The following is a 12,472-nucleotide window of genomic DNA, read 5'->3' as shown; positions in this document are numbered from 1 at the left end:
AGAGCCCACGTGGCTCCTGAATTACGTTGGCGTAAACAGCCAATTATTGAAAAGAGTGGGGATTTTAGTACACCAATGAACCAATCAGGTAAGTAGTGGCTGAGTAACGCCACGCCTAGCATGAGCGTGGATATAACCCTTGAGTTTTGCACTGTTGTATCAGAAACAACTGAGCCACAGTCAGAGCTATTAGAAGGATTTTGCAATTCAACAGCGAGCGAGTTTACACTGAAACACTGCAAGGGAACCTATACCGTATTGGATTACTGATTTGCCAAGGACGCTTTGTAAAACCTTGATTCGGGAATATACTCATTGGAGATTATCCTTGTGGATTATACAATTAACGAATTTCAATATGACTCTGGAAGAACTGGGATGCAATATCACTGAGAAAAAGTAAGTTATTGCACATTTGTCGCGCAGAATAGCCCACAGCTTGCTGCATGCATAGTGTGTACATTGACAATCGGCTAGATGGTTTGGCAGTGGAACGTGAAATATAGCCTCAGCACTGAATAGTGCCCAGTGCATCAGTTTAAAGTAGCCTATTCGAAATTGTGGTGCATGACTAACATAATTTATTTTTCTTGAAGGATGGAGACCGTGAGTCAAGCACTAGAAGAGCTGCTGGTGGCAGCGCAGCAACAAGACTGCCTGACTTTGGGAGTCTACGAGTCTGCAAAACTGATGAATGTGTAAGTGTTATTGTAAATTCTATCATATTATTGCCCATTTCGTAATATGGGTCAATGCAACATAGCTGCAACCATGATGCGCTATTTATCTATATTTGCTAAATCGAAAATATAATTAATGTGCTATTCTTTCTTTCTGCAGTGATCCTGATAGTGTAGTCTTGTGTGTTCTGGCGACGGATGAGGAAGACGAGGATGACATCGCACTGCAGATTCACTTCACGCTCATCCAAGCCTTCTGCTGCGACAACGACATCAACATACTGAGAGTCTCCGGCATCAGGCGCCTCGCTCAGGTTCTTGGCGAGCCAAGCACCGTTGACAGCAACGGCAACGAGCCCAAAGATCTGCACTGCATCCTTGTCACTGTAAGTACAGCCTGCTGTCTTCTTATTTTTATTACATTGAACGCGCAATAGGCCTCGAGCATAGTTATTAATCTTGTGCTTATTGTTAATATTGAATACATCAAAATAATCGAAATTCCCTAATGTCATCATGATTTTCTCATTGAAGACATACCTAACGATATCTCCCACTTTTTGTCTACAGAACACTCAGTGCCAATCTCTGAAATGCCAAGCGTTACAGGACGTGGGCAACTACTGCGAGGAGAGCCGCTGCAAGAACCAGTGGGTGCCTTATCTGGCCCTGCAGGAGCGCTGAACTAACGACCCTCGCTGAGAAACGTGAAAGTAAACAAGTCGTGAAACTAAACAAGTCGTCATTCTTCAAGAATGAGAAAGGCATTCAAGGGGCATTATCGATAGGCCTGTGTCTGCCTACCCCTTGCCGCTACCCAGTGACGGAGCTGGGAATGCGCATGTTCCAAGGGACAATGCACATGCATCCATAACGCATCGGACCCCAGTTCTCATCCTCTGCGGAAAGGAAAAGTATCCGCTGGAGTGGGGAGTAAAGACGAACTGTAGAGAAGACTCACTGCTGTTTGCCCAGCCATTTTGGAGCAACCGTGGGCGGCAGCATAGCGTGGGAACTGATTTGCAGTTTCGTTTATGCAGAGGAGGGACAAAGCAACATAATCACTGAGAATACAGACTTGAAACTGGGTTTAACCCTATGCTATCCGACGTGGAAGTCGGGGTATTTATGATGAAATGCAATGTGAATGACTTCAGTGCTCTACTGTTGGATGTTATGAGCATCGAAGAAGTGTCTTCAGAGCAACAATGCATATGGATTGTTATTGTGTGAAATATATCGATCAGGTATTCTGGCTACACTCATAGCCCAATGTCTGTCAGTTAAGAGGGTCCAAACTTTGCCACAATGTATTTGACATTGACACATCAAACTAATGTATTGTTATTATTTAAGTTGAACTGAGTAATATATGACAGTGAACTAACTGCATTGCTGAATTTAATGTTAAACCTGTTTGAATAAATTATTGAACTGAACGTTTTAATTCTCTGAGTGCTTTATCTTGTGGGAAAGGGGGGTGCAATACTGTAATACTGTACAGTATTGTACATTCTGGACTTCACTCCAGCTGTGAATCAATCAGACAGTGATTAGTAGGCCTATACATGCTTGATTAGGCAATACATTCTTTTATATTCACCTGTGTCCTGTCTGAAATTCAGACTTGGAAACAGCAACACTTCTTAAAACAGTTGAAATGCTGTACTTAGATGTTATACCATTTAATCTAGGCCATAAATAAATCATATGTAACCTATATACTGTTTCTACAAGGACGGAGTTTGAATTGACACCCATCCTAATGTATATGAACTATGTTATAACTAATGTTATAACTAACTAATGTCTTGCTATTGCTCACCAAAATGTTTGCTTCACAACACCATTATTACATGCAATCTTACACTTTCATGCACATTGTTGAGATTTACTGTTTATTTCAGGCCAGACAGTAGCTTTCTGATGCTGTGATGCGTCCACAGTAGCCTACAGTTTGATATCCAGAACACATTCATCACTCAAATGCCATGCACAGATGGCTGAAAGCATCTGATGTCTAAGTCCCTAATCGGCCTATATGTAAAGAATGGATCCCTTCAACTGAACCATAGGTGAATAGTTTCTTGTGCAGTTCATATAAAAAGTCAGGTCAAATTCCATTTAGGGGTTTTTGTTGTGTAAAAAGATAAATATGGACTAACCAAATTGGTTGAGACAAGGCAGTACTGTAGTTTCAACCGGATTTTCTCTCACAATAGGCCCTCAAGGAGGAACTAACTGATGAAAGCCAGGATTGTGGCATAGCTCATGGCATATCCTCCTTCCTTATATTGTTGGCTGAATTTAACCTCTTTCAAAACCACTTGTGCAAACCAACAGTGTGTATATGCGTGTGGGTTTACAGGTAGTTGAGGGTGCAGCCACGTCTCCTGGCTTACTGGTAACTACGTCACATCCTGGATGTGACATCCTTAACGTGGTGACCAGTACTGTTGTGACACCCTGCCCCGGAGGGGATTGTGACTCCCTATAGGGCCAGTGACGTGGGACACTTGTTTGACTTGGCAGCTGTCCTGAACCATTCGTGTGCCTCAGAGTACAGCGAGAAATTATCACAGACAGCAGTTAACTTAATGTCTTTGAAAGCACACTTCTCTGACAAACACAGGATCCGCCATAAAGTGGGCCTGGCTAGGACACCGGGAACAGACAGTTGGTTGATGTAGATAAGGCTTAGGGTTTGTGCCATCACAGGTTGGGACATCAGAGAAGACAAGGATGCCACTGGGTTAAGCACTCACTGGTTTGACTTGTATTGAGCTGTAGCCTAGTAATAATGTTGTAGTAGACAATTAGCGCCAAATATTCTCGCCAAGTAATTGGACAGAGAGCTGCAATATAGACTAAGAAAAGCTGCAGAATGCAGAGGGGATTCATGGTCATAAGCAAATGCCTCTGGGGAGGGAGGGGAACAAGCTAAACTGTACATCTGCAGTCCAAAACTACATTGTGAAGGCTATACTACGTGCCCTTTCAATATATAAATGCCTATGTCCAAACAGTGAGCATAACCTAATGTATAACCACTGTAACTACACTTGCAAGTTTCTATCAAGAAGAGTGAGGCAGGGATGTCCTCTGCAGATGAAAATAGACAGGGGGCAGGCAGGGAGAGAAAGTGAACCGTGAAAGTAGCCCTAGTAGTAGGTGTGCTGGATCATTGGTCACACACACTATAATTAGGTCACTATGGTAACCACAGGTCAGTGTCCAAGACTAAATAGGCCGTAAGCTGGTATGATAAGGCTTTAGAATAGCCTGTGTCATTCATCCCTGCAGCACGTTGCACATGTTGGGAGGCGTTACATGTAAGCAATGATACCATGACAAGGAGCCCTGGGTAGCACTGGGCTGGCTTTTGCCATAAACATTTACTCTCTATCAGCAGAGCATGTGATTTAGAGTTTAAAATGTAATCCAGTGTGTTGCTCCAAGGTATGCATCATACTTGTGTACTGGCTCGTGGCTGTCCTGCAACCAGACAGACATCCAAACAAATGGCCCTTTGAGTCTTCCACATGAGGCGTGTGTGTGTGTGTGTGTGTGTGTGAGAGAGAGAGAGAGAGAGCGAGCGATCTACATTTGAAATTGAATCACCCTTCTAGCCATTAAGATGTATTGGAATAAGAGAGGCAAGCACATGAGGCACCGTATAGCCGATATGCCTACTTCTGTAGACAGGTAAGACAGGGATTTTACAACCAAATTAGCTCCGATTGATCCTAAAATAAAGTTTCATGCATTCCTTAAATAGAAGGCATATTTTTAGTTGCAAGAGACACAGGACGATTATAGAAGTGTTCATTCTCAGCATCATGCCCAGATCTGAGCCTATTTCTGCTCCACTTTAATGGAGGGGGATGGCCACATACACATGGCCATGTACACCTACAACGTGAATCCGTAAAACCTGCGTCACATTGCCATAGAAACTGCAAAGGGTAGCCAGAAAATCGTTGCTGGCTCTCTATCGGTGTATCAAGACGTTTTCTTTTTAAAATAATGATCACAACCTGAACCAATCGCATTTGGCTACTGACGTGTATTCCACGACGTACGGGTATCCTCCGGATTCGTCATTGTCCATGTATGGGTGGATTTGAGACACTGGATGCTGCGTAACAGTCACACAGAGATGATGAGTCATAGCACAATTGAGAATTCCTGCCTCTGCTGCTTATGCATGCATGATGCTGAGAAATGTGTGTGGGCTTTAAAAATAAATGTATGTGGGCTTTAGAAAAAACGAACTAATCAATAAATCACGACATATCCCTGAAGGAAAACGTTATTACAATACTGAGTATTATTAGAAGTCACTCAGGACATGGAAATTTGCCATTATTTGCTCTAATTTAACATAGTTGTTATTGTTGTTTTAATTACACATCATCACCACATCATCACTTTGAGAGAACGAGAATCACCCACGGACTCCTCCTAGGTTGTCACGTCTTGCACCTCGTGCCTGGGATTGTCATGTCTAGATGGAATACCGCTTTTGTCAAATTTAGTCAAAAGTGTATTTGTTTTAGCATTTTAGCTAGCCCTGACTTTTTTCCTAACCATAACCTAATTCTCATAACTTGCTACGTTCATTATCATAGCCTGCTGCGTAAATTTTCCTAAACCTGCTACGAAAAGTCAATATTGACAATCGCTATATCCCTTCTAGACAACACCACCTGGAAGCAGCACCGCTGGAATGTAAAGAATGCGGGTGGAGTGGCGCGAAAAGTGCTCCCGGGTTTCTTTTTCAAACGTGCATTTGCATGGCCCAATATGGCGCTCTTTTCCAGCGCGAAGCATTGTAGGCAGGCAAAAGACACACACACACACACACACACACACACACACACACACACACACACACACACACACACACACACACACACACACACACACACACACACACACACACACACACACACACACACACACACACACACACATTGGAGCTAAGTAAAAGGGAATTTAAGATAAGAGCTTGATTTATAAAATGCAATAGAACAATTCAGTGAAGCAGCAGACTATATGATTGGGGATAATCATGTGTGTGCAAATGCCAAATCATGAAGGATCCCAATTAGGCCTACAAAAGCCATAATCTAATAGAGTAAACTGCAGAAATAATACTGCCTAATAAAATAATAGAAATCAAAGTTTATTTGTCGTGTTCACAGATTTGCAGATATTATCGCAAGTGTAGCAAAATGCTTGTGTTTCTAGCTCCTACAGAGCAGTTACTCCTAACAATACAAACAATGCACACATAATCTAGATTTAAAACAAATAATAATAAGAAATTAAGAAATATCAGAATGAGCAATGTCAGACACCGGAATATAAATATATATATATATACATATAATGGTGTGTAAAGACAGTATGGACAGTACATGAATATAACATGGGTGTACAGCAGAATATATATAGGATGAGCTGTGATTAGAATACAGTATGTACATATAAAGTGGGTTAAACAGTACGTGAACATTATTAAAGTTACAAATGTTCAATGACTCTATGTACATAGGGCAGCAGTCTCTAAGGTGCAGGGTAGACTACCAGGTGGTAGCCGGCTAGAACAGTGGCTAAGGTTCAGGGCAGGGTACTGGGCGTAGGTTAGCCTGTGGTGACTGTTTAACAGTCTGATGGCCTGGAGATGGAAGCTGTTTCTCAGTCCACGATCAGCTCCTTCGTTTTGTTGACGTTGAGGGGAGGTTATTTTCCTGGCATCACTCCGCCAGGGCCCTCACCTCCTCCCTGTAGGCTGTCTCATCATCACCCAGGCCTCCCATGGCTGCACCCTTGCCCAGGCATGTGAAATCCATAGATTAGGGCCTAATGAATTTCTTTCAATTGACTGATTTCCTTATATGAACAGTAACTCAGTAAAATCTTTGTAATTGTTTCATGTTGGGGTTATATTGTTGTTCAGTATGAGTCCATAAGCGTTCTATAAATACACTATTAGTTTGTGTTTCTTACATCTGCAAACAGCTAGTTTGTCTTTTCTTAGCAAGTTTTAGCTAAATCATGTAATCCGCTAATGCTAATCACTAGTTAGCTGGATAGATACCTAGCTAATAAATGTTTTGAGTTAGAGCAAACATAGCTAGCTAATACAGCCTGATACCAGTGCCGGTGTAGGCCTAATTGGGATGTTGTTTGCGCAACAGTATCTTCTAAATCAAAGAGGAATAGGCAAAGCATGAATATGTTGGCCACATGAAGAAACATTTAATGTAGCCAAAGATTATAGGGTCCCCCATGAAACACTGACCATCACTTTGGTTCCTACTCTTTCACAGTAACTCCTCCCTGGCATTTTCATTCATTGTCATGTCAAACAAAACTGTATTCAAAGTGCCCACTATTATTTATATTCTAACAATAGAATTAGAATAAACATTTTATTTTGATGATTCCGACAGTTCACCCAAAGCCAAATCGCAATTGCAACATTTGTTTAAAAATAAGGCCTCGTTTTTTTGCCCATATTGTGCAGTCCTACCTCCAGTGTGGGAATGATCTCAAATTAGTGCAGGAAATGAAGAAGTTGATGGAAATGCATGAAATAGTTTTGGGTTGATGTTTAATTGAACAGTAGAAAACTATCAGAATGGAGAAAGACCCCTTAAATTCACTCAGAATTGATGTGTTGCCACCGTAGGGTCACGCACTACTCATAAATCAAATGTAGAACTTTTAATATTCAAAAACATAAAATACAGTCGAATATCGACATTTCATAAAAAATAAAAAAAATACTGTGATATGATATTTTGGCCATATCGCCCAGCCCTAGTCTAGGGTGTTGGGTAAGGTGGCGATGATATGGTCCTTAACTAACCTCTCTAACCTCTCAAAGAATATGCCTAATGGAATAACACTGCTTGTCTCTCATTACCATCTCAAACATAGACAGCTTTTTATGCAATTAATAATATAATGAGTTTAAAATAATTATAACATGCTGTTCTATTACTTTAGTTGGCATTGAGTGTACTTAATATAGCAGTCCTTCCATGCAATACATGTTATGTTCCGAGTGCAGTAAAGTAGAGTCAGACTATTCTAAAGTGTGTAGAATGAGAGACTGGACCGAGACTTGCAAAAGAAAACAGCTGAAAGAGAAGTTTGGTTTTCTCTCCACACTGACTGACAGACAGACAGAAGGAGTTGGAGACATACTAGCATAGCCTACCACCCAGTTTAGCCTACTTTTTAATGCTCACACACATAAAGCCTTGATCTGTGTGTGCAGCTGTGATGGCTGCCACCCACACAGCCACTGTGTCTGTCTGCCTTCTAGTCTGTCGGGGGAGGTCGGCAGGTACAGAATGTCTGCTGTCAATGCCACTCATAACCCCAGAGTCTCATAGCCCCACTACCACCCATAGCTAAGAGACAGTGTAGTCAAGTAACGTTCACCTAGACGAGCGCCAGACTAGAGTCTGAGGTCACAGAAAAGCTGCTTATAAACAGAAATGAAAAGACACCAGGCGCGTTTTATGATCTCATGCCATGCTGCAATCTAGACCAAATCAAACAGGCGCTACACAAAGAATCCCATTTGTTTTATCATCACCCCATTCAACACTTTAATCAGACTAGGATCAATGCTTTGTTTAAACATCATAAACTGTAGCGGAGTAGTGCTAAACCGGGCCTCAATTACACACAGAGAAAGGAGGTTTACAGCAGATGTGAGTGAACAGAGTGTTCTCTCTGCCACTGTTGTATGGCGGTCATATGGGTACTCAATATCGAGAGAATGGGGTCAACACTGAAGTGTCAGGAAATGAAGAAACAATGAGAGGTTATTTTGGTACAACATTCCCCCCAGGCATGTAACAAGGCACCGCATGGTGCTGATAAAGTGGTGCATCGTTGAACTTGGTCTGACAGACTAACTGCGTCTGGAACTGTCCTTGCCCACAGGTTCCAGTTGACTCAAGACACAGAGGCTGCAAGGGAGTGGATAGTGTTTTGCTGTGTAGGGCAGGTCCCATAGCAACTACGTCAATAGCACACCAAACAGTCTAGAATCATGTTGTTTGACTTTCCCTTGTTAAACTATTGCTAGTTAAGTCCCCTGTAGCCCCTCAGTGAAAAAAAGAGCTTAGCATAATGACAATGAACCATGACAAAGCAACAATGCAAGTGCGTGAGCAAAACCACAGAACGAATACACACATTATTGTCAACTGGGCAGGTGTACTTGAAGTAAAATGGCAGAGTTTGAATCAAATCAAATCAAATCAAATCAAATTTATTTATATAGCCCTTCGTACATCAGCTGATATCTCAAAGTGCTGTACAGAAACCCAGCCTAAAATCCCAAACAGCAAGCAATGCAGGTGTAGAAGCACGGTGGCTAGGAAAAACTCCCTAGAAAGGCCAAAACCTAGGAAGAAACCTAGAGAGGAACCAGGCTATGTGGGGTGGCCAGTCCTCTTCTGGCTGTGCCGGGTGGAGATTATAACAAAACATGGTAAAGATGTTCAAATGTTCATAAATGACCAGCATGGTCGTATAATAATAAGACAGAATAGTTGATACTGGAGCAGCAGCACAGTCAGGTGGACTGGGGACAGCAAGGAGTCATCATGTCAGGTATTCCTGGGGCATGGTCCTATGGCTCAGGTCCTCCGAGAGAGAGAAAGAAAGAGAGAATTAGAGAGAGCATATGTGGGATGGCCAGTCCTCTTCTGGCAGTGCCGGGTGGAGATTATAACAGAACATGGCCAAGATGTTCAAATGTTCATAAATGACCAGCATGGTCGAATAATAATAAGGCAGAACAGTTGAAACTGGAGCAGCAGCACAGCCAGGTGGACTGGGGACAGCAAGGAGTCATCATGTCAGGTAGTCCTGGGGCATGGTCCTAGGGCTCAGGTCCTCCGAGAGAGAGAAAGAGAGAAGGAGAGAATTAGAGAACGCACACTTAGATTCACACAGGACACCGAATAGGACAGGAGAAGTACTCCAGATATAACAAACTGACCCTAGCCCCCCAACACATAAACTACTGCAGCATAAATACTGGAGGCTGAGACAGGAGGGGTCAGGAGACACTGTGGCCCCATCCGAGGACACCCCCGGACAGGGCCAAACAGGAAGGATATAACCCCACCCACTTTGCCAAAGCACAGCCCCCACAACACTAGAGGGATATCTTCAACCACCAACTTACCATCCTGAGACAAGGCTGAGTATAGCCCACAAAGACCTCCGCCACGGCACAACCCAAGGGGGGGGGCGCCAACCCAGACAGGATGACACCACATCAGTGACTCAACCCACTCAGGTGACGCACCCACAGTTTGATCATCCTATAACAGTATCTGGTGAGGGCAGAAACCTTTCTATCAAGTGTCAACTTAGCACAGCCGTGGAATTGGCTTTGGACACGTGACCTCCTTCCAAAAAGGTCCTCAAATGACCGGTTGACCTGACCTTTCGACTCTCTCACATCTAGGCTTCTGGGCACTCATAAAATATCCACACTCCCTCACTGCCTGAAGCATGAGTTCCAATGAAGCATGGGCCAGATACCTTTCTGACTTGGAAGAAAAAGTGCCAAAAGTGAAATGACTCCCTTCAGTGTCATTATTGTTTTGATGTTGATGGTCAGGGATAGGTTTTTTTTAGAAGTGCTTCAACCCCCAAAGACTTGAAAGCAGCAAAGGTAACATAGCGTCAGTGGAGAGTGTGATTGTGTGAACCCTGCGATAATAGGACCTATTGTGCAACATGATCTTCTGGCACAGAGAGACAATGCCTCGCTGTGTGTTACAACAGTCCCTCTGCAAAAATGGTGGAAAATGTTTTAGGAGCTACCCTGAGGCCTCCGGCCGACACACTGAAGAGCACAATAGCTGTGTTCATGAGAGTGTCTCCGCACGCAGGCTCCACTGCAGGACAGGGCGGCTGCCGTCTGGAACTGTGTATGCTGAACCCAGCTGACGTCAAGCCAGCCGAGCTGTAAAAAAAAAAGAAAAACTGGAACAGGAGACCTTTTCTTTCCAGCGTAGCCTCGCTCTGCCCCATTGAAAGTTGCTGACAGAATTAAATCAGCAAGACTCCAGCTAAAAATAGAGGGCTGAGAGGACTGGGCTATTTTTAGAAGGCTCAGGCTATTTTTTAAATGTAAAGGGAGTGGTCCGCGTTTTAGACTGGGCCGTCCTGAAGAAGACCAGAGGGATTTTTAAATTTCCTCTCCTTTAAATTAAAAAAAAAAATCCAACCCTCAAGGTTCATTTTTTCCCCTCCACCTCAAATGGCTCTTTCTCCCTCTGAGCAAGTTGCTTGTGTGTTTGGCTGGGCTGCGGTGAAATGTGGCGACACTTCTGCCAAGTGAGGACTCGGTGTCTGTGAGGTAGCTGGGCCAGTTCAGAGCAGTAGCTCTAAATTACAGACCCATGCTAGGGGCCCTCAACCCATCTCTCCAAACCCTCCACCCTACTCCTTAACCATACCTCTCTCCACCCACCCAACCTCCCTTTCATCTAAACCAACTCATCCTCCCCCGATACTAAAGACATGGCGGCATGGCGCTGGCTGCAGCCGTAGCACACGATACATCCAATGATCTTTTACTGCATGCAACAGGAGACACAACCAAAGACGTTGCCCCGTCGTGCACTTGATGACCATTCATCCGTCTATATCAAATCAAATCAAATATTATTGGTCACATACACATGGTTAGCAGATGTAAATGCAAGTGTAGCGAAATGCTTGTGCTTCTAGTTCCGACAATGCAGTAATATCTAACAACTAATCTAACAAATTCACAACAACTACCTTATACACACAAATGTAAAGGGATGAATAAGTACATATAAATATACGGATGAGCGATGGCTATGTGGCATAGGCAAGATGCAGTAGATGGTATAGAACACAGTATATACATATGAAATGAGTAATGTAAGATATGCAAACATTATTAAAATGGCGTTATTTAAGTGACTAGTGATACCTTTCTTAAGTTCATTTATTTAAGTGGCCAGAGATTTGAGTCTGTATGTTGGCAGCAGTCTCTCTATGTTAGTGATGGCTGTTTAACACTCTAACGGCCAGATAGAAGCTGTTTTTCAGTCTCTCGGTCCCAGCTTTAATGCACCTGTACTACTGACCTTGCCTTCTGGATGATAGCGGGGTGAACAGGTAGTGGCTCGGGTGGTTGTTGTCCTTGATGTTTTTGGTCTTCTTGTGACATCGGGTGCTGTAGGTGTCCAGGAGGGCAGGTAGTTTGCCCCCAGTGATGCGTTGTGCAAACAGCACTACCCTCTGGAGAGCCTTGCGGTTGAGGGTGGTCAGCACAGAGTTCAGTCCAGGTGCTTTGGTCAGACGACAAATAAGTTGATTATTGGTCAAATTCCATTGGGTAACAGGTCCAATACTGTAATAGAATGAACTGTGCTCTTTGCTGCCCTTCACATTCCTCCTGGTTTATTCTCGGACATCTTATTAGATACACATGAGAGAGGAGAGGTCACTAATTCAATGTTATTGTACCGCTACATTGTCATACCAGAACGTATAATTTTGAATTGCATTAGACATCTAATTGATCTGGCATTCAATAGAGAACAATCTGTACAATCTGACTGTGATCTCATAATACCATCATATTACCCTAATTCTCGATCGATTGCACAACAAAAGAGACATTCATTACAATTTCTCCATCTAATGATGAGATTGACTTGACTGTTCTATTTTGCGGGGTAAACTTTGTGTATATTATGGCT

At 43.0% G+C, this 12,472-nt stretch overlaps 1 protein-coding gene across 1 annotated transcript; it reads left to right on the top strand.

Annotated features, from left to right (window-relative positions):
- The first annotated feature begins 161 nt into the window (after positions 1-161).
- ga45b (Growth arrest and DNA-damage-inducible protein GADD45 beta) lies at positions 162-2,117 on the top strand. The gene is given in 4 exon segments (NM_001160537.2): positions 162-399; positions 597-698; positions 841-1,066; positions 1,251-2,117. Coding segments are annotated over 4 exon segments (483 nt in total). The 5' UTR covers positions 162-358; the 3' UTR covers positions 1,365-2,117.
- Positions 2,118-12,472: the final 10,355 nt, after the last annotated feature.

Source organism: Oncorhynchus mykiss, chromosome 1 (genome assembly GCF_057628025.1).
Source record: "Oncorhynchus mykiss isolate SJ-2025 chromosome 1, ASM5762802v1, whole genome shotgun sequence".
NCBI lineage: Eukaryota > Metazoa > Chordata > Actinopteri > Salmoniformes > Salmonidae > Oncorhynchus > Oncorhynchus mykiss.
This window is presented reverse-complemented; position numbering and strand designations above follow the sequence as displayed.